The sequence below is a fragment of the Anopheles coluzzii genome, chromosome 2, assembly GCF_943734685.1.
Source record: "Anopheles coluzzii chromosome 2, AcolN3, whole genome shotgun sequence".
NCBI lineage: Eukaryota > Metazoa > Arthropoda > Insecta > Diptera > Culicidae > Anopheles > Anopheles coluzzii.
In genome coordinates this window covers 54,754,675-54,777,334 of record NC_064670.1, presented here as the reverse complement: position 1 = coordinate 54,777,334, position 22,660 = coordinate 54,754,675, and the positions used below count along the sequence as shown (strand labels likewise).

Sequence of the window (22,660 nt, the reverse complement as noted above, 5' to 3'; positions counted from 1 at the left end):
TGTTGAACTATTCTAACATTACCTTTTTCATGCATTTATTAGAAATGTCTATCTTTACCTACCTTACGTTAGTGCAAGTTGAAAAAATAAAACATGCCCATAAACACACTACTTTATATTAGCTATGCTCCCAGACAGTGGTATATACCAGGCTAACGGAATTATTTAAATGTATCTAGCATTTACAAACCACAAAAATATCATTTCTCAATTTTTTATAATGTTCCTCACGGTTGATATTATAAAATCGTTGTGTTTCATTACTATAGAACGAAATAAAGTACTTCTTTTATTTCTGTATGTATTTTACACTAAAACAATCATATCATTTGCTTAAAATAAACAAACTTTACACAGGGAATGCAGGAGGGGAGTGGGTGGGAGGGGGGTGCAGGAGAGAGAATATCGCATTTGTCAGCGATTCGGGAAGCAGCGAACCGTTCCGAACAAAACAGCAAGCTATTCTTGGCGCTCTAACCCGGCCGAAACCGTTGCCAATCGTGTGAAACAACGATAGCCACCAACGAGTATGTGTTTCAGGATGACACGTTCGTACAAACAGCACTTAGCAAAACGAAAATTAGACAAACGAATAGGCACAAAGAAGTTCTGAAATCTGTCTGTGCTCCGAGCTACCCGGTTCGTCGGACTTTCAGACACTCTGTATGGGCTTCGAGTCTGTGCGGCTGGCGGAAATCTTCAACGATGACCGGCAGGGCAGCTTCATCTGGAACTTGCTGTTTGGCACCGAAAGACAGTAGGTCTCACTGGGGCGGCTGTCATACAGGGCCCGCTCAATTACGCCCAAAGCCGAGCTGGTCAGCACGTCCGCACTGTACTGCGTTGGGACACCTTCCTCATCGGATATGGCTGTGGGAGAAGATGAGATAATAAATGAAAAATACATTAGTACTTGTTCCACACGCTCGCCACCATCATGTCTTACTGTATGGAACCGGTGCCTTAAACAGCGACTCAGCCGGAACACCCCGCGAGTCCAGTGTCACAACATTAACGCCGTACGGTCTCAGCTCCTTGCGCAGAGCATCGGCACATCCCTGCACCGCATTCCGTGTGGCCATAAACACGGTCAGCCCATCATCATCGTTACCGGAGCCGAGCAGAATCAGGCGGCCCCGTGTCGGTCGCAACAGTCCGATGAAAGCGCGCGCCGTCCTCAGACACCCCATCACGTTGTTCTTGAACATGTTCTCCCACTGCAGCGAGTCCTGCGAGTCAATGCGCCCACGGTACACCGATCCAGCCGTGTTGATCACGGCCAGTATGCCCCGCTCGCCAGCATTCAGATGAGCGCCCATCGATTCGGCCGCCTCACGCAGCACGTCTTCCCGCGTAACGTCGATCTTCATCGGCACGACCGAACCGCTGACTGGCGTGTCGGAATTTTCACGCATCTTCATCCAACCGCGCAGCAATTTCGCGGGTAACGACTCCACCGGGTCCTTCATGCCCGCGAACACCCGGTGTCCTTTGCTGGCGAAGAATGTGCAGATCTGTGAAAAAGAGGCGAAAAGTACGGATCAACTTAATTGCGTGATAATGCGGTTCGCTAATTAAGCATACAACAGGCTGTGGTACAACATCTGCAATTCGCTTACTGTCACCGATAGCGTCAGCTCCATGCCAGCTGTACTCCTTGCTTAATGTACCGCAGCAGCCGATTAGAAACTCTGAATCTATTCAGCGGGGCGATGCCACGATAAACCTGACAAAGCATTGGATTACGCTTGAAAGCGTTCGGACACTTCCTACGCTTTGCTAAACATTGATATTATCAACTGACTAAAGGGAAAATGGCATGCACTGCGCATCCAACAACCACGATATGCGGGTGCACTGCGAAAGCTGGCAGCCTTTCTTCGGCAACTTTGAAACGATGGTGATAAGATGGCTGCAGGGTTTATCCACTCCATTTGCATGCCGATTCATTGCCAATGTCGCACTACTGTGAAGCTTTACTTTCGAATAATTGAGGTGTGTATTACACCCGCTGCTTACCTGCAGTCCCAGCGCGGTGTCCGCACAGGTGATCAGTATCGAGCCCTTCTGCGTTCCGGTAGCATCGTCCCGTGTTCCTCGCACCTTGCACAGCAGATACAGTAGCAAAGCGCCCGCTATCGAGAACAGCGCTATCAGCTGAATCGTCAGCACCAGAGCGGTCTGCACTTCCATGCTGAGCTACACACACCACGGCTATTCCGATGGGTTTCCGTTTCCGTTAAGCGCGACAGAGAGATGTTGGCGTGAAAATCTGGAACAGAAACGAACGAAACGAAACAAACCGATGAAAATCATGAAAAACGACTGCTTGTTGCTGCTGTGTCTCGAGTTAATGAAGAAAATTAAGCCTGTGATGTATGGGTGCGATGAAGTTTAGATACGGTATGAGGGCATGAGATTTCATAATCGATTCATCACCACCTGTGACCACCACCTCCAGCACCTCCAGGCCAATTGGGAGGGCGAAATTGTTCGGCTACTTTATTTGCTTTCCAGTCCGCACAGCAAAAAGCTATAAATGATTGGCATAAGATATGCCATTTCCATTTTTGTTTTCGCGTCTTTTCACCCAATGTTTTCCTTCCAGTTTGGTTCGTAGAGTGCAGCGTTTACGGAGTTTGGAAAACGAAAGCAGCAGTATGTGCATAACTGATCGCAACCGTAACAACGTGGAGATGCATCACAACAAAACAAACCCAACGCTTGTGTAATATACATTTTTTGAAGATTTCTCTCTCACTCTCTATCTCCTTGCTTCTGTGTTTGAATTTTCCTTATCAAAGAGCCACATTAAATGACCGACGGGTTTCGCATTTTCATTGAACTCACAGACAGAAGCAAACAAACGAAATGCCGTGATTGGTTTGGGTGAATCAATATTATTGGTAATGGAACCTACTTGCGATCCTCGCTATAAGCGATCGAGATGTAACCCATGGCAACATCTCAACATGCAAATGCATCTGCTGTGGTTGGCCAATGATTTTGACTCCTTGTGCAACTGAAATTACCAACTGGCCCGAGTTGATGGTTCAACTTTCGCCTCATTCGAATTTGGTTTTATTTTTTCCGCTCAGAGCTTATTGCGTAACGTAGCCAGCCAACGTCTTTTCGTTGAACAAACAAAAAAATGCACACCCATACATTCATTGAGTGTATTTTATTAACTGGACATTGGGCTTAACAAAAAAAAAAGACAAACCGTATCAGGTGCTGTTTACGGCTTGAAAAAGAAAATATAACAAGCGGAACCGTCTACGGCAGCATTTGTAATGGAGTTGTTTCAACGCTGCCCATCAACATCCCCCTGTCTCTGGCTGTGGGTGATTTATGGTACGATGTGCTGCGCAATTTGCAGGAACGAATGGTATTATTTAACGCGGTTGCATATAACAACTTAGCTGAATGTATTTTTAAACAGTAAATTGATAAATATTTTTTTGAACACTGCAATTGTTCATAAACACACGGCGTGAGCTAAGCCGTTATTTGACAAACACAAAACAATCCCATGTAGGCCCATTTCCTTATGAAGATGATGGTGTACGACTCAAGCTCTAATTGGAGAAAAAAGGAACAACACACACACATAAAAAAAGACCCACATGCATCATGCCCGCACGAAACCCATCGCGGGCAGAATATTCCATCAATACAATGGATCATTAGCTTTTCCGTTTACGACTCAGCAGAACGTCGCCTAAAGTCAGGAGAGCTGCCATTTCAAGCGTTACCTCCATCCAGCACGAAGGTTCTTTAGGAATTAATCCGAATCACATTTAAAATGCCGCACTGCTGTCGTCGTCGTTGTCGTCGTCGCCATCGTTTCCTCGTCGATCGTACTTCGCTTCTTAGTCTACTGAGCATTTGTGTGTAGTCGAAGCAATATGAAATCATCCTCGGCCACTGTCAAGGTCGTGACGCAGTGTTGTGCGAAGGTGTGGCTTCCCACCGGAGAGTCAATGGGAGCCATTGTGTTTGGGTACGCCGGAAGATGGATGCGTGTAACCATCGCCAGATGGGAATCGATTACCTCTACCATAAACCATCGGATGTTTCGCGCTTTGCCAGTTTGCCTCACTGGGGTTGATAATGGTTGGCGAGATAATGGAAACCGCTTTGCATGTAAATAGAATCCGATCGTTTCCAGTTTGCTGTGGCGAAGCGAATCGACCGAGTGGGTCTATTTGTTTAAAAAACATTCGTACTTGTTAAGCAGGAATGGAGATTGTTTAAGGTTTCCTGCTGCAATCACGGTGTACCAGTGTTTGGTGGAGGTAGTTTGAGATGTAGCTTAATTTCTTCACTTCAAGTCAGTCAACTTTCTTGTGCCTTGCTTAAGGCCAGCGTGCATCCAGTTGCCATACAATGGCTTCACGGTTTGTCACACTTAATTTTGCTTTAGTGTGATGTCGATGGCCACGATTTGCACACAATACAAAATTGTCACCTATTTATGCAGAGCACAAAGCAAATCAAGAATGAAACGAAAAGACCAGCGGTGTCGTGTATTGCGAGCTGAGTTGAGTCATTTGCAACGTTCTGTTTTCTGACTTTCAATGCATTACAAATAATCAATTTCTTATTTAATTTCTTGACGGGTAACTTAATACAATTGTAACCATATTTGCAAATAATATGCAAGCATCTTGGGTGACCTACAGCAGGTACATTCTTGTACAATAAAATCTAGTGCCTCCAAACACACTCCACTGATAGCAGTACTGTCTGGGGTTCCGGGTAGTACCCGTGCGGCCCTACCACTGTTTACAATGCTGATCACGCAGTTGACCCAGGTTGTTTCGCTTCATTGTGCTTCAACCTCCAATGTGCTGGTTCCACGCAACTATACATTCCACCATTAGCCGCCGCAGCCGCGTACCGAGGTTACGTTTGACCGCGGCTACAACTGCAGTTATACAAAGTTCATTCAAATAGCAGCCTCAAGCAGCACGAGGGTACGGTACACTTGACCAGCTACTACATGGCCACAGGGCAGTCAGTTTATCGTACTTGCTAACGGATCGGTACTACCGAATCCCGCACTACTAACCTCCTATGGAGGAGGTGCTTTAGGAGGTCTTCAGTTCTTGAGCATCACAAATCTGGCGCATTGAACCAGGGGTATAGTCAGATGGAAAGAGTCTAAAATTTGGAAGTGATGTTCACGAACACGAACGAATTGTAGACGTAACGAAGCTCCTCATGGCCTGGTTTAGTTGGTTCTGCTGGGCTTTCGGGGTTGAGTGCTTGGTAAGCAAACAATTACAGAATGGCAGCGTGATCATACATCGCACCGTGAACGCAAACGTCTGTACGCAGTCCAAGGGTGTGGCAGACGGTGTGTGCGGCCTAACGGCGTGACTTTTACGAAAGTCTCCAACGGCTTCCCCTTCCACTGCGATGGCATTAGCTTCTCGTCCATACGATGCTCAGTCAATATGGCGTTCATATGGGTGCGATCATCTGTCGATCAACAAAACCTTGTAGCGGCAGATCGTACAGGCACCTATCTACTCCGGTGGTAAAGGAATGCGATAAATTGTTTTGCACGATGATGTCAAATGGATGCGCGAATGAGGATCGCGCAAAACTGAACCTATGTGAAGGGAAGCTTCGTGTGCAGCTTCATCGGTGAATTGTAATTTATGCAGGGTTCAAGCACCAGTGAAAAGCAGAACCAGCAACCGTGGTTTATAGACTATCTTATACATTTAAACATATTTCTCCACACGTGCCACATGGCTCCGCACATCGTATCGATCGTTGTTTTAAAAATGTCGGGGTAAAATTGAGAATTCATCAACGTTATATTGTGTGTACGCTTGTCCAATTCACGGTTATTGATTTTGATTTTGAAAATATCTTTTAATCATTTTATTGTACGTTACAAGCTCGCGGCAATGCGCCTCGTTCATTGCTTAAATCCTTGCTCCTTGGGCTGAACCATACGATGACCACCAAGCGTTTTTTTGCCCAACCAACCAGACCCATATCATACGGAGATACGCATCACTGAACTGTTCCCGCTCAGAGCTGTGTTGGCGTATTGGCATTTCTTTGCAAGGTAAGATTCATCCGCTCTGTTCGTCGATGTGTTACAGCACGCTCGAACTATGTCCTTGGAATGATCTTTACTGAATAGAGAACTAAAAACATCATTTATCTGTGCTGCGTTTATGGCTACCATCAATATTAAACCAACAGCTGTTGTTGTGCTGTACTTCAGAAGGTTACCAGTGATAATTAAATCCATACACAAAATTCTACTGAACGACGATCGATTCATCCTTTTTTATGAATGCAAGGGTATCCATTACATCATCTTGCTTATCATCATGCTACATTCATAATAACATCAACACTCTCGTGATACTTAAAACATCGGATAAGGTACTTTATTCACGTACACTGGAATGTACACCCACCGAAACCCGCTGCACTAAACCCTTATCTAAGCGCTCTGTCTGTCCCAATATGCTCGATATGACCGTGGCACGATTAGATAGCTCACTCATCGATAGCCCCTCCGCTTCACAGCTGCTCACTGTAGTGTCGTTTGCCGGAGAGTCCACGAAGCCTGTCGGCGGCCTGTTCAGCCGTCAGATCACGCTGCGCCTGGCATAGCAACTCGAAGCCCACCATGAACTTGCGCACCGTGGCGGAACGAAGCAGGGGCGGGTAGTAGATTGCATGCAGGGTCCAGTGCTGGTCAGCCGCGGCACCATTCGCCAGCTCCGCCGTCGGTGCACCGTGCCAGCCCATGCTGTACGGAAATGAGCACTTGAAGAGATTGTCGTACTTGGTGGTCAGCTCCTTGATCACGATCGCTAGACTGTTGATCTGCGGCAAAGTTAGGTCGGTGATGCGCTTGTTCCGATTTCGCGAAATCAGCATCGTTTCGAACGGCCACACTGCCCAGAACGGAACCACCACCAGCCAGTCCGGATTCTCGATGACAATTCGCTCCTGAAAAGCGCAAGCAAACATTTAGCACCGTGCTTATCAAGCTGTTTCCAAACAAAGCCAAACCACATTGTTACCTTCTTAATCAATTCGCGGTTCACGTAATCATCCAGCAGAGCCGTTCCATGAGCTGCGTAGTACTGCCGCAACATATCATCCTTAATCTTCGGCTCATTCGGCAGAAACGAGCAGGCCCAGATCTGGCAGTGTGGATGCGGGTTCGAACAGCCCATCGTTGCACCCTTGTTTTCGAAAATCTGCACCCATTGGTACCGCTGCGCCAGCGTGCGGAATTCCGCGATCCACGCGTCAATAACATTGCGTATCTCCTTGGGCGTCATCAGTGGTAGCGTTTTGTTAGACTTCGGATGGAAGCACATCACCCGGCAGGTGCCCTGCGCCGGTGCTATCTGGAACAGCGGATCATCGCTGGACGGGGGCTCCGGTACCTGCTCCAGCAGGGCCGGAAAGTCGTTCGTAAACACGAACGTTGACTCGTAGATGGGATTTTTCTTAACGACCACAAAGCAATATCAGTACACAATGTTCCGATCTTTCGATTAGCAGCAGGTCGCGGGCAGGTCAGACCAGCCAATGTGACCTTGAGATGTACACTTACGGTTCCATTCGGGCGGGTCACTCCCGGACACAGCGGGTTCGTTGGATCAAACGAGGGAAGATTCTCTGGCTGGGGATTTTCTTCCTGGCCCGACCAGGGCCGCTTCATGCGATGCGGACTCACCAGCACCCACTGCCCGTTCAGTGGATTGTAACGGCGGTGTTGATGATCTGTCGGGTCGAACATTTCACTGCAAAATGAGGCGATGAACACAACTGCCCACGATAATGGTAGAACATTGAATGAGTGTATAGAATTGGCCAATGCGAGCACCGAGTTGGCAGCGGCTTGGCAGACCGCAGATAGGGCAACATTGACAGTTTGATAAGCACAGATGTAAACAACAGCTGGTAGGGCTTATTCAGAACTGATCGAGAAGGGTTTCGAATTGTCAACAGAGAGATATGGTAAATGATAACAGAAAATACAAGATGGTTTTTGTATTTCCAATCAAATTCGTTTATTTCCAGAATGTTCAACAAAGAATGTTCTTGAAGATTTGAGAGAAATTTTTTAAAAACTAACACAAAATGTTTAAATTTTGGACTATAATACCACATTCAAACGATCGTTCATTCTTATCGTACAGTTCAAAATACCCACCAAGCAGGCAATTGCTTTAAGCGTGTTTTACCGCGTATAGTAACTCCCTCTAACGATCATATTTGTTTTCTTTTATGAATTAATCTAAATCCAGACAAACGCTATCGTTATTATAATTGAGCTAATAACTCATACAATTCGAACCTACTTCGTTCACCAAAATACCCGTTCCCACTAATTAGTATTCTCGCACCAAAAAGGTAGCAGTGTAAAGTGATCAACTATCGTTCCCCCGAAACCGTTCTTCCACCGCTGAAAAGAAACTGTTTTCCACGCTGTATACCGCTAGTTCGGATGTGTAATTGTGGATGAATGTTGCCTAACTGGTCATCACACAGCTGGGATACTAAAAGCCAGTCGGAGATAAAAACAAAATCCCAACCCGCCGAACCTTAGCACAAAAGGGAAGAGCGTGGTTGGAAAACAGGCAGCTTGATGGTTGGCGGAAATTAAGCGGCTTCGCGTATGATGTAATAAATTTTCTTCTATTAGCTACACCTGTGATGCTATGTGTATGTATCGTCGGTATGGTACGTCGGTCAGTTTGCTGTAGGTTTCTTGCACCCTTTGCGTCAAGTTCCCGGTGACGTGGCAGATGTTCTAGTGTGAAGGTAACCTTTAATCGTGCAAGCAGTCAACGACACCGAGTGTGAGACAGGAGTTTTCCACCATCTATCAAAACAGTTATCTAGCTTGTTAATTGATTTCTAAGCAGTACGAAACATACATATTTATATCGAGGGAAGTACATCTAGATATCCGTTCAAGCGATGGTACAATTACAAACACAAGAAAATATAAGTCCAGTTCCTTTTATTCTGTTGTGTTGTCAGCCAGTCACTCCGTCATGAACGTACTTATAGCCTGTACCTTTCTAGAGGAAACAAAGCATACATAGTCCACCCTACTGACTACCTCAGGTGGCATAATCGAGACACGCGATTCACAAACAGCATAGCGCACGTGAGAGAGCACAATAGTGACCACAGCCAATGCAAATTGCTAATCACCTTGCCGGTGCATTCCAATGCACCAGCGCAGTACACCCGTTCTCTAAGTGCTGCTACTATTACTACTAGGGACAATAAGCTGGCACTGCACAGTTTCAGCCAAGAGTCACCGAGCCGGGGAGGTCTTTGTACACATGGACAAGGAAAACTTTCGTTTCCATTTTGCGGCATTGCCACAATCAACTCGACTACGGGAGTGTAACAAAGTGCACGTGTACGAGATACGCCTATTCATACACGATGTAGCCGGTCGATTGGTCGATTTCTAAGGCGTTATCACATAGGTGAGCTTTTTTCGTTCAATTTCGTCGTAGCGACCGAAAAAAAAGTAAACAAATAGTAAACCCTATTCCCCTGTCTGCAATTGATGTTTTCGGTGTCGTAAGAAGCCCGTTGGTGGAAACTCGATAGGTCATCGTCACTCGATCGGTCAGCAGTTTGAATGCGTGGCGTGGCGCGTCGTGCAAGTTGGCGATGGCTCGCATATATGTGTACGCTGCGCTGGTTGTGCAACGGTTGGCACAAAAATGGACGCGTGAAAGCGACAACACAGCCGACCGACCGTCGCTATAATGTGGCGAGAGGTGTAACAATACACGTTCGTTGGTCGTCCACTACATGGCGACCCGTCGCACTGCGCCGGGAAGATCGATAACCAGCTTTTGATATGCGTACACAGCCAGATGATGGGGTTTACTAAAAACCTGTAGCCTGATAATAATGAAATGCTCGTGAGCAGCTTCCACGCGTGAGCATATTTTAATTTTTACCGCTTGATATACAACATTAACTAAACAATTCACTGCGACAGGATCTTCGGATACGATCGAGTGGAAGAGGCAAAGCAAACGTATTCGACGCACGGCTGTGACGCGCGATTTCTCTTTCCGACTCCGGTCTTGTGCCGGACTTGCCGAAGCCGAAGGCCATAGGAAAACCTACCCAACCATCTTCATGGTTTCGACGCAACGCGCACCATGCCGATGAGCGATGAGTGAATTTAATTAGTGTTATTAAATTCAGTGAAACTGTAATATTTGTGCAAACAGTTTTCCTGCCCACGGAACTGCCCGTTGGGTGGCGAGAGGGGGGAGGCAAGGGGTGAGCACCGAAGATTGAAGGAGTGTGGCGTCGATTTTTGTTTTTGTTTACCATTTTTGCTGCGGCTACTTTCGCAACCACTCCGCTTCATGCATGCGAAGGCGCGCATATGTGTGTGAGAGGGTGACTTTTCCTCCAGCAACTCTGCGGGCACCCAACGGCATGGCAGACATGTTTATGGACAGCGTCCATCGCATCTTTCGCGATCGATAAATGACTTCTCGTTCGCATCTCTTCCGCAGCTCTGTGCACCGTGCACCCGGGCGCAATTACGTACGTGTGTGAGGCCTTCCGGTTACGTAAATCATGATCATCATTTTCATTTCTTCCAAGCTGGCCAAGCCTTCCCGCCAGCCGCTCCATCCCTGCCGAGCCTCGAGCGGTGTTTATGGCCCGCCCGGTACACTATTTTTCCAGCTCTATTTTTCCAATCGGATTTCGATTTTCTTTCTCCCAGCCAGCGGTACACGTACGGCTGGCCGGAAACTGGTGTAAAAAGTGAAAGGACCGTAAGCCAACAAACAATGGTTGATCAATCAAGATCTGATGTGCGTGGACAGAGTTTCGTGGATCATGGATTTCAAAACATGCATTAATTCCTTCCTTCTTGAGCTGTCTACACGCTGGGGTGCGTCTTCCGAAACCACACTCCAGTGAGTTGTTACCCATGGCAACTTGTTCATCTAAGATGGTGCTTCATTAATGATGCAAAACTGGCTCCAGCTTAGATACAGCTATCCAGAACGTTCTCCGTGCGGTGCGCTTAAGCTCTCTGAATTGATGATGGCTGCTCTTATCACAGCAGAACCTGTCCGACCTGTATCGCGAAGTCATCCAAGCACAAGCAGCACGGAAGAGAACACGCCTCTCGAGCCAAACCAGTCCTGCCGCCAAGGACAGTCCTGAGACACAAAGGCCATCACGCAAGGCCAACGCTTGCCTATCACCCAAGCAAACGAAACACACCGTAATTGACTGCGGCTGGACAAAAACTAGTCAGCATTCTTGACACGTCTAAACGAAGGCCGCTTGTTCGTTCGTGTTGGCCTTTTGCGACACACGCTGGTTCCTTCTTGAGCTTACCGCTCCCGAGAGCCTAGTGAACGTGAACGAAACAGCGAACCAAACCCCTGAATCGGTGACGGTGTCCGATGTCATGTGCGACTGGGGACAATTTGGCCAAAAGCGAAAGTCTAGCTCATCGAAGCGTTCTTCAGGCGAGTAAATGGCATTGCAGCGTGTTAATGTGATTGAAAGTAATATTTGGTGGTGCTATCGATATCCTCGACTTGGGTACGCTTTGTGAAGGACCTAATAAACAATTTTGGACGTCATAAAAGATACGTCAACCGGTTTGCTGGAGTATGTGTGTTCGTTTGGAGACTAGCAATGCATTTCAACAACCAACCAGCATTACACAACGGATTGTGCCTTCGCTCGATCCTCCCGATCACCTTGTACCGATTAGTGCACAAGGTAGGGCGGAAGATTCTAGTCCCGGAGGGCACGTCAGCTCTCCATACGAATATACTAAACGACACTAACTTGAGCGATCGTTGCACGAACACATCCACCTGCCATTCAGACTGTGAACGCGACTAATGTGCTAACGAAGTACGATGCACCTTACGATGCACCCTCAACCGACCGCCGTGCCTCTCCGTAATGGTTTGCTTGTTATTCTTAACCTAACAATAGTTCGCTGTGAAGTGTCGTGCAACAAAGCAATTAGCTGTGAGCTGAGACTTCAAGGCACGCTGCCTTTATGACCAATCCGAGCACACTTTTAACAGCTCCCTAATCCGAAGATCACGAAGTTGAACTAGTTTGGAGCTGACACATACGTGAGGCGAGGGTTTGACCGGAGGGAACGTTTGTATGACGCGTGTGTGTGTCATGGAAACGGCCTAGAATGAAGTGTCCAATGATCAGTATCTACATCTTATGCAATAACGGCCAACAATCAATTGTGTTCACAACAGCTCCTAGGTCCTAGGTCACACAAATAATATAAAATAGTTTGTTTACATATATCATAATTTGTGTAAGACATTAGGAGAAGACACTGAATTTGTTAGATTTCTGTTAAGTTTCCTTCGAAATAGTTGAATATAAAGTGAATAACTTTTCTCTTTTCGCAACAAACAAATATGAAAACGAAATCCCTATACAGGAAATGGGATGAGATAACCGAACCACAAACTTTAATAGCATAGTTTCAGCCCGCACCTCAAAGCGTTTACATCATGCTACTCAATGGTAGCAAAGGTCTTTCGATGAAACGATAAGGTTCGCGCAAAAACTGCATCTATTCAGCGCTCAAATAGACTGCTAAAAGGCACAACTGCTACTGTTAGGCAAGCGTAAACCTTACGCTGTGTCCGCCAATTTCAAACGAAAACCTCAGAGAACCCATTAGGATGCAACTTTCATATCTTTCACTCCGCCATCGTCAGTTTCTTGCAATATAGAAAGAAAAAAATGGATCGACATCAACTTTCCAGCCAAGCGTCTCGAATTCCCGTCTCTTTGCCCCCTTGTAAAAAAGGTCCAGAATCGTGTACCACAATTGTAAATGTGTACCCTAGCAAACTAACAACACGGCGCGCCGAAAGCAGCTCCGTACACAGCATGCTCAACAACGATCAAATCGATCTCGGTACAAGACTGCGGGAGCACACGCTTCAGGTTTTCCGCCTCAATAGACAGGACCAACTCTTCCAGCAGCAGCAGCCTACCAGCATGGTTGCTGGCACGAATGTTTAACATAGACCGGTGCATCCAACGCACTCCACTCTTCCTCTGTAGGGCCGCTTTTTGATCGTAATTAGTGTATGACCAAAGCGCTCGAGCCGCCCTTCAGCGGGAACGGCGGAACCGGCGGAAGAGGGCGCATGATTTATGATTATGGTTTTACAATCCTCGGAACGCTACCAACTAGCCAGAAAGAGAACTGGCTGCATGGCAATTGGTGGGTGCACCGCGGGAAGATGATCGTTTTTCAATCACGCGTAAGAACATGTGGTTTGCCGTGTTCGTGAAGTGGGTCAGCTAGCCTCAGAGCCGTTTCTTTCCGTTTTATGTTAATCTAAACGCAGGTACAGCCTCCGCAGAGAAACTGGGGCGTCCATTCACAATCCAATTAGCAAGTTTTGTTCGAATTTCTGAGTGAAACAAATAAAAAATGAAACCAATCTTGCATAAATTACGGTGCCCGTTGGCAAACACGATCGATACGAAAGGAAGTGGGTGTACTTTTTTGTTAAATATACTCGTTCGAGCTACCTAATGACGTACCCACAGGGCTTGAAACATGCATCTCCTTTCTCCGTGTACGAGAAAGACTGATAAGCTCGACCGACGTCATCATAATCGCGTCCGCAAATCGATTATTGTGTATGCCCTCCCCTACTACTGCTGCATACACAATAGGTGAAAACACCCACCGGAGGGTGTACCGATACGCTACCTGTATGTTAGGTGGTGGTGCTCCATCGAAAATCAATGTTACAGCAGCATGCTTCCCGGGTTTGATTCATCATGAAGAAAGTAGTACTTTAGTGTTGCGCCGTTAATCGATTGCCGTGACGATCATGATCTTTATCGCATCATTTTGACGGATGTTTCCACTACGGTTACGGCTTTGACGATGGCGTGAGTGACCGGCTCTGCGGTTAATTAGCGCGTCTGGTAATAATGGAACAAATGAGTCTACTTTCATATCGGAGTTTAGTTGTTTTTTTCGAGAGATGTATTTTAAGTCTCTTGTGTAGCAGAAAGAATAGCTTTAATGTAAGCGTGACTGTCACGGGAAGACGAACACAAGGCGGCTTGGAGTCTTGGCGCATGTCATTAAACATAGAAGCCAAGGATTACAATGTAAAAGGATGTAATATGTGAGTGAACAACATATTTCTTTCAGCTTGTAATAGTGATTGCAGGAGAAGCCCCAAAAGATAGTGTCATTAGGAATCATCAATTCGTTAAATGTATCGAACTTCGATTTTGAGGCACAAGTTTCCTCAAGATGAGACAAATACAAGTATTCCACAAGTACAATATCACCATAATATAGCACAACGCTCGACTGTAAAGCAAAAGTAGCGCACTGAAGATGTTTACGCTAACACATCACGATCACGCCATAGATCGCGTCATCTTCCACCCCACGAAAGGTCGGACTGCGAAAAAGAGCAGAGAAATGTGTGTGCTCCAAAACACATGTTTACCGTTGCCCGGATCATCTTACCATGCAGATTGGGCCGCGAAAAGAAATGAAACGCCTCCACCAAACAGCGATCGACAAACAATGCACGTGTAGCGGTACACACCCCGTCGCGAAAGGCTCAACTTCGCCCCTGCCACTCCGTAAAAGATCGCGTCTTATTTGTTTACACTAAGTGCCGCCCCGTGACAGAAGGTTCATTGTCCAGTCAATTCACATCTGCTGTGCGCTCCTCGGTCACCTCCTCAGCTGCGGTTCCGATGGTGCCGTCGAAGTCGCCATTTAACGCGCGCCTAGCCTAGATGGGGGCATATAGGGAGGGGTATGCAACTCGAATTCGGCACGCAGAAAGGAACGTGAAACCATCGGCGGTGCACAGAACAGGTTCGGCCCGAAACGAGGACACCGAAGGCGGCATTTCGGTACGACCACGATCGGTGCGACCACCTTCGACAACTTTCACAAAACAAACGCCACAACGGGCAGGATGGTTGGTAGCGATTAGGTGGGAGAAGAGGGGTGAGGAAGAGAGTTGCCTGATCACACGCATAGGGGTTCATGTTTGGGGGGCAACGGCGCATGCATATACATGCAGGACGTACACCAAAACGCTGACCTTGCACACAGGCACAGACTGCTTCACACTCGAACAAGTGCTGCCGTTTGGTGCAGCACTGAAGACACTCGCTATGAATGGTACCATTTTGTATGCAGGGTAATTTTAACGCATAAATCAATGCCATCATAAAGACACTCGCACACACTGGGTGTGAAAAGACTGCTCGTCAAGAAGTACCTTTAAATTGTACCGTTTTTTCATTATTATTTCTTCTAAGCCACTTGCGGACGGGCAAAGTTTCTAGCTACGGTTGAAGTGATTTTTTAAACGAAGACTTCGCCTACGAACAAAAAGAAACACAATTCAACCGTTCAACACGAATCGGACGAAGGAAAGGAAATAGTGAGTGGCGTTTAGTGGTATTTAATTGCACTGGCGAACGGATTGTCTTGCGGTTCACGTGTCCCAATACCACTCAATCCAATCCAATTCACCTGATGGGCTCGACTCACTCACTGTCGCCGTTGTCGTCGTTGTGGTTGTTGGGTGCTGTTTGCTCGGTCCGCTTCCCTCCAAGCGAATGCAATCACGGTGCAATTAATGCCCGCGCTCCAATCTTACGTACAATCCAATACGTAGCTAATAATACAAAAAAAAAGTCTTGTCCCTTACAGTGAAAGAGCGGGATGAAGCTACAACTACAAGCCACACAAGAAACAGTTACCCTGGCCACGGGCAGGGTGAGCGGACGGGTAGAGTAAAGTCATGGGACACTGCGAAACGGACACCCGATGGACGATTCGCTTGGCTGAGTTCCTAGAGCTATTTTTCCGTGGCATGTGTCCCCTTCTCCCATACGGGTTTGGTGATGTCACATGGCAGCTCGTGTGGGAAAAGCGGATCCCAGCCACCGTCCGCGATTTGGGCAACGATGTGACACAATTGTGCAAGAGTGTGCGCTCGAAACGGTCAGCCTCATTCGAAGTGACAGTCCAGCTTAAGGGTTGGTGGGAGTCAATGCCATTTGCTGCGACCAGCGGAAAATGCAGCCTCATCGCATACGAATGAGATGTCGGTGGAAGCGAGCATACATTGGCAGGCCAAGAATGATCACAAGTTGTAGCGATTGTGTCAGCGACGGTCGTGGAATCAATATCCGCTCTATTTACATATGCGATCGTTGCGGCGCGTTGTGTTCGAATCAACGATCAAAAAAACCAACACGCATCATACATTAAGATGACATTTTAGGAGATTTTTGTGAGAGCTTTCACTTAATCGTGAGAATCGTTTGAATAGATTAAATGAACACACGCTATCTTGCAATAAAGTCATTGTATCTCATACCAGATGTACTATCGTAACATGACATGATGGAAATGTCCATTTTTGTCTACAAATATTTCTCCAAAGAGATGCAGATTTGTATGAAAAACACATGCAACGTAAATATAATAGCCATCTTCCTAGGAGCTAGCTTTATGCTTTGAGCTGTTTGAATGTTTGCTATGGTAAACAAACAAACAAAAAACCAACAACCAACACTAGATCACCAAAAACAACTTCCGCGAACGATTCACATCCCGGAAACAAACCCCCCGTTTTGGCCATACGTACACGACCAGCGCCCGACCTACAACGCTTACCCCTGGAAGCGGCAAAATAAACGCTCCAAACATTCCGAATGGAAAAACGGCCTGATTGCCATGAGGCACGAAGCCGACGATCCCTTTAGAGTGCAGTCTTTTCCGCCGCTTCTGCTCGCTCGACGCTACGCACACTTCCGCCTGCTTCCGATTTCGAGGGAAGCACAAATTAGCAGCGTTTGCTTGCGCTTTCATTCCAAAACGCACTACTACTACTACGGTGGCACTAGGTTGGGGAGCCGGGGTGGCGTTGATGAGCCGCTTCTTTTGCGTTTGGCCATTCTCCCGGCTGCTTTGGCATACCACATACCACACGCCAAGAGACATGGGCGCCCTGTTTTGTGTGTGCGAAAGCGAAAACGCTTTTACTACCCTTTTGCAGATGTAGCAATAGCAACGCGTAGAAAACTAAACAAAAAACGCTTCAACTTGTGTACGATCGGTAGAAGGTGCGGGGGCTCTGGGATGCGTGGGTAGCACGTTTGACCATCGATTATTTATTGCAACACTAGCTCTTACTATTAACGAGCACGTGGGTGTGCCTTTTTTTTGCGTGTATACTTTACCTCGCGTGAGACACTGCAGTTTTTTCGTCACACACTGTACAGGCAATAGGAGAAGAGATACCGTAACGACGGAAGCCATTGAAAACAGTATACTAGCATGTGTTCATCATGCAAGTGCAATTAAAATGCATCGAACGATAAGTATTCTTCGTTGAGATAGGGGCTTTACATTAAACTGAGTGATTTAGTACGTTTAAGAACCATTTGTTAATGTTTGTAGTCAACAGTTTAATACATTAAACATGATGACAACTTTTCTGTTGCCGTAAGCCAAACTTCCACCAAAAGCAATAACTCCTTAGTATATTGTTGATATTAATCTAAGGCCACAAGACATCCATCGTGGTGCGTAGTTTGTATCACTTCATAGTACCGTGCAATGCGAGAGGACAGTTTAAATTAGAGGAAATACTCCGGGGGCTTACGCCATTTCCTGAACCAACAGGGCGTATCTAACACGACATATCTACGGAGCCTGGCAGGGAGAAGAATGGTAGGAAAATTCCCACCCCAAAGGTCGGTGCCGGCTAAGGTGACGGAAGCGGCACAGGCGATCCGGCCGATCGGCCATTACGCGTGACGGTTGCCCTTGGCGCGTCACAGCTGCTGGTCACACTAAATGCATCATTCGGCATCATTTTCACGAAGCCTTTCCATTCCAAAAGACGTTTGCTTGCTTGCCGGCGGTACCAGTCCCATGTGCTGCGTGGAAGGAATCGGGAACGATAAAATTGTTTCAATTGTCACCGCAATTTCACGCAAGCGTGGTTCGCGTGAGTTGCGAAAATGACGCTCCATTAGAAGGTGAGAGACAGCGAAGAATCTCTTGTGAAAATGGTCATCAGGGCAAAATTGTCGTGTCATTAATGTTGATGGTGAATCATTTGCTCGGGAATGTCATGTAATTGTACCACTCCATGTTCTAACGCTACGATCGTAGAGCAGTTGTCTTTGGGAGGGACTCCAAAAGCTAATCGAGGATAACATCAAACAGTGACAAGGTGTTAATCTTTGCAAACTTTCGGAAGATTGTTTATTAGTTTCATCTATCCAAGCAAATTAGTCTACTACTATATCTAAAAAACAGTATTATACACTTCAGCAAATGGTTTTAATTGGGATAATATAAATAAATTACATACATAATATTACAGGAAGAATTGTAATTTTAATCAGTTTAACAATAAAAACCCATCCGCAAATCTATTTAGCAGCACTCCCTACTCCCTTACTACCGAATTGCACATGTTTCATGCTGCAGAGCTACACTAATTAGAGCGTTTACTACACCCAGCATCACTTACATTAGGAGCTTGGGAAATTATCGAATTACTACCAGCCTTTTTTCAAATCTCACCGACACCTCATCATCTTCATCTAAAGGCTCATACGGGAAGCGATGATGCATTTCTTTCCGCTCCTCTCCATTGCATTGCATGTGCCTTTCTTGCATGCGCGTACTGCTTGCGTACTGCGTCCATCTGCGCTCTTTCACTTGCTCATCGGTGCATTCAGGCGTGCAGTTTTCGGTGAAAACGCTCACCCACCCTTTGGACGATAGCCGTACTTTTCGTTTCACCCATTTTCTCCACCTCGACGATATACGTTCAATAACAATCGGAGACGGAGTCGCTTACTGATTTGTGGCGGTACTAAAGATGGAAGATAAAAGGAGCCACTTGCTTAGCTGGTTCCTCGAGCCTCACTGTGGCGGGAGCGGAAGCGCGGAAAAGCGAAATGAAGACAGTGGTGCATTTTGTTTTGTTATTTTATTGCAATTTGCCTCATGGAAGGTGAAGAAGTATGCTTTCCCTTCGCTATGGCAATAAACGATTATTTTGATGCGATTTTGCTTACTTGACGCTGGGTTTTAGTGTGTGTGTGTATGTATTATTGCGGTGTAATCAAAATAGAAAGATGTTACAATCGGCAATGAATACGTCTGTCGTCACAATTGTAACTAGTTACAAATTGGTGATTGTTTCTTCATTAAGTTATTAAATGCTAGTTCTTAGAGCGAACACAAACTCATGCTTTTGAATAGATTTTCTAAAAGGGCTAAGGAATGTTTAGCGAACTAAGAGGCAAATGTAGTCTTACGTTTCAATAAACATACAAATACACGTGAATATAAACAAATCGTTTGGAATTCACAACCAATTTTTGGGAAGGTATTTCTTCTTCTTCTATTTGGCGAGAGGTGATGTATCCTCCTATGTTGTTCAAACGCTTGTTTGAAACAGCATATTCAGAGGCTTACTCTCTCTTATAAAGACTTCGACTATCTAGAGTCATATGTCTTGTAAATAGGATGTTTCTATTATTTTTTTCAAATCGTATTTCAAATCGTTTGGAAAGGTATTTTGAAATTTAATTGTTATAGTTTTTATATGTATAACCACCACCATATACTGTTCCACAATAATTATCTAATTGGAATGTAAAAAAGTTTACTAACATAGTGATATTCAATCGAATCCATGTACAAGACACGAATATTATGGCAAAAACAATGAAGATAATCTTCTTTGAGTAGCAAAACCGAAATGTAGTTCATATCTATTCCAGTACGTGTTCAGCGAAGTAGCAGCAAAAGAATGACTTTGCATAACCTATTTAATTAAATGGAAAAAATAAACTCTCAGTACTATACTAATTATAAATTGCTGTGTCTGGAGTTGATACAAAAAATTCAGAAAGTAAAAGAATGATATAAAACACTTCTAGCAAAAAAAAGGTAAATAAAAACCACACTTTTGTCAGTTCCACCCACACTAATAAATGTAAATATAAAAACTTTATATCTCCCCTCGAACGTGTGACTTAATTTTTTGTTACTCTCTACCACCCCTCGACCACTGCACACAGACACACTGCTCAGTTGATCTACGTGTTTTTTTATTTATGGCTGTATGCAAATTTTTGTTTTCGTTCAAATGGTGTCAAATTTCCTCATTTAGACACAGCCTCCACCTTGTTTACCTCTCCAGCGCTGAGTTGGCGCGATTGCGTGGCTGTGTTTTGTCACTGGAGATCGCGAACGCGGAGCACTTGGGTGACAAAAGCATAATCGAGCGAAGGGTAAATGAATGAGTTTATGCTGCTCTTCAACTGCACAATGGTACAAAAGGGTTTGCAAAAGCTTAGGTCACACTCACAGTCTCGCATACGGTTTCATATTTATTCAAAATCATACGATCTTGACGTAGTTCTAGCTGGAATGATGATCTTCTTGCTAGCGATCACGATTTTTCTTTGTGAGCATGGAATGGATAGAAAGGGAGCGCACAGGAGAAACGAAAATAAAGGGCCTCTGAAATTAACCACCCGGCGGGTCGGCACGTTCTTCTACAATAATGTTAATGTTATGCTTCACGAGTGCATTCGCTGCACTGCGGCGTGATGGTGCATTTGTTCTCTTACAGCAAGCTCCCCGCTCGTAGGACACGACTCGTATTATTCACCGGAAAAAGGAAATGAGAAACGTTGCTCGGTGCTAGAATAAATTCTACGCTTCATTAGTCGGTCATTTGTAGGGCTGGAGCACGACACGCTTCTCTTCGATGTCTCCGCTCGATGTCACGCCGGGGGCTAGTGAGCAACTTTCAAGAATAACTTCCATTCCGATAGGGAAACCATGTTATTGATTACATTGCGCATAAGTCGCTTGCTCATGCGGAACGGGCCAAAGACTGTGTCGAGCATTATTTCTCTATTTTCCCTTATTGGAAAGCTTTCCGATTTTGTTTTGTTTCTCAATCAACTAAAAACATCCAACGGTCCCCGGAACACACAATCGCACAATCTCTCGCATCCGCCGAAGGGAACACCTTCGATGTGTGCAGGTGACATAAAAACTCGTTAGGCAACTTTTCCTCCCAGATGTTCCGGCCAGCAACACTCAAAAGCCACCAGCCTCAAAAGCCGATCCCGTACGACGTTTGACATTCGTGAACTGACCTCACCACAGCTGCCGACGGTTGTTTCGGCCTTCGGCTGCTTACCATTCCCGCGGATCGCTAACAAAAAACCGCTCTCACTAAAGAGTCACTAATTTTCGTTTAACTCTTTCCTGCGATCACGGCGCAAAGGGGTGTATAATTTCTCTCCTTGCGCACGCGGCAGCCATGTTTTTGGTGTTTAGTATGGGCGGGCAAATTCCAAACAATGCGGCGAAGCACAGCCACCCGAAAGCACGCCACCCCGCTGAACAAGAGAGCGCGCGCGCGAAGACTTCAACGGGCAGGTACGACACGAAACGCGAACGCGAAAACCGGCTCTGCCGGAGGCTATACGGACGGCCACAACCGAATACCCATCAGGTTTTTTTTTTTGTTTTCGTGCCCCCTCGTCTTCTCGATGCCCCCGGACGGGATGTGTTTTCCTCACATATTAAGCAAAGTTTTGGGAGCTTTTTACCGCAAGCGTGTATGTGTGTTTGTTAGCGTCTTGCTGAAAATATCGCGCAATGTAATCAAGAGCTCGTTTCTCCCTATCGTGATTGCGTACATGTTTGAAGCGAAGGAAATCATTTTTTCGATTAAGTTCTCGAAGGACTCAAATTAAAAGTTTTCTCATTACATCAATAGAACGAATGCCAATGCGAACAAACATTCAAACCCCCTATAGATGTCAAAACAAATGCTTCCAGTGTTAGCTGCAGCTTACAATTAATCAGTCACCTTTAATTCAAGCAGCATGTATTGCAGTTGCAATACATCACCCTAGACATTCCAAAGCAAGTGCAGTTGACCACTACACCCGAGCACTCACAGCGAGCGATCGCGTGAGTCTCTGTGTCCACTGTGTCTGTGTAAATCATTAGTAGGATCGGCACCGATGACGCCAGAGCCAATTAAGACAGTTGGTAACTATCTAACATACGTCAATTATTTCTATTTAATGATATTTTTTTTTCACCCAACCCCTACAACGTCCAAACCCTTTTGCAGGACATGATATCTTTATAACGTACCTCTTCAAAGAGCAGCGTCGGATGTTTTCTCCAACTTTGGTTGGCTTTGTGCAGCTGCAACGATGGTTGATGACCAGTGACTATCAACAGGGACGATGGAGCAATTTTTATCGATGTATATATAACGTTTAGCTTAATTAATTAACAATAAACGCAAAGCTTTGCTTTAGAAACACTTTTGTTTGCTGTTTTGTTACAGCTTATACACAGAAACACACACACACACACACTGTAAATTTACAACTAGCACATTACACTGAAACAAGTGGAAGATGGCGAAGAAACGAATATTTTTCAATAAAATTCACTACACACACAAACAAAGGAAATTGGAATATATCAGCTCTTATATGCCACTCGAAACAATTG

General features: G+C 45.6%; 2 protein-coding genes across 2 annotated transcripts; both read right to left on the bottom strand.

Moving 5' to 3' along the window:
• Positions 1 to 277: 277 nt before the first annotated feature.
• Positions 278 to 22,389, bottom strand: LOC120949144 (retinol dehydrogenase 5). The gene is made up of 4 exons (XM_040366191.2): positions 22,292 to 22,389; positions 2,020 to 2,272; positions 947 to 1,514; positions 278 to 870 (listed from the first exon to the last, which is right to left on the bottom strand). The coding sequence occupies exons 2-4, from the start codon at positions 2,191 to 2,193 to the stop codon at positions 653 to 655; spliced, it is 960 nt and encodes a 319-aa protein (XP_040222125.1). The 5' UTR covers positions 2,194 to 2,272; positions 22,292 to 22,389; the 3' UTR covers positions 278 to 652.
• LOC120949143 (probable galactose-1-phosphate uridylyltransferase) lies at positions 6,395 to 22,383 on the bottom strand. Its single transcript, XM_040366189.2, has 4 exons — positions 22,292 to 22,383; positions 7,607 to 7,821; positions 7,065 to 7,499; positions 6,395 to 6,990 (listed from the first exon to the last, which is right to left on the bottom strand). The coding sequence occupies exons 2-4, from the start codon at positions 7,790 to 7,792 to the stop codon at positions 6,556 to 6,558; spliced, it is 1,056 nt and encodes a 351-aa protein (XP_040222123.2). The 5' UTR covers positions 7,793 to 7,821; positions 22,292 to 22,383; the 3' UTR covers positions 6,395 to 6,555.
• Positions 22,390 to 22,660: the final 271 nt, after the last annotated feature.

What these genes read in the sequence shown, in the direction of transcription:
- LOC120949144 (XM_040366191.2), bottom strand. Translation starts at nt 2,193, where the DNA reads ATGGAAGTGCAGACCGCTCTGGTGCTGACGATTCAGCTGATAGCGCTG. An exon ending in ACACCGCGCTGGGACTGCAG is followed by an intron (nt 1,515 to 2,019) that starts GTAAGCAGCGGG and finishes TCTTTTTCACAG; the next exon opens with ATCTGCACATTCTTCGCCAG. An exon ending in TAAGGCACCGGTTCCATACA is followed by an intron (nt 871 to 946) that starts GTAAGACATGAT and finishes CTTCTCCCACAG; the next exon opens with CCATATCCGATGAGGAAGGT.
- LOC120949143 (XM_040366189.2), bottom strand. Translation starts at nt 7,792, where the DNA reads ATGTTCGACCCGACAGATCATCAACACCGCCGTTACAATCCACTGAAC. An exon ending in TGACCCGCCCGAATGGAACC is followed by an intron (nt 7,500 to 7,606) that starts GTAAGTGTACAT and finishes GTGGTCGTTAAG; the next exon opens with AAAAATCCCATCTACGAGTC. An exon ending in ACCGCGAATTGATTAAGAAG is followed by an intron (nt 6,991 to 7,064) that starts GTAACAATGTGG and finishes TGCGCTTTTCAG; the next exon opens with GAGCGAATTGTCATCGAGAA.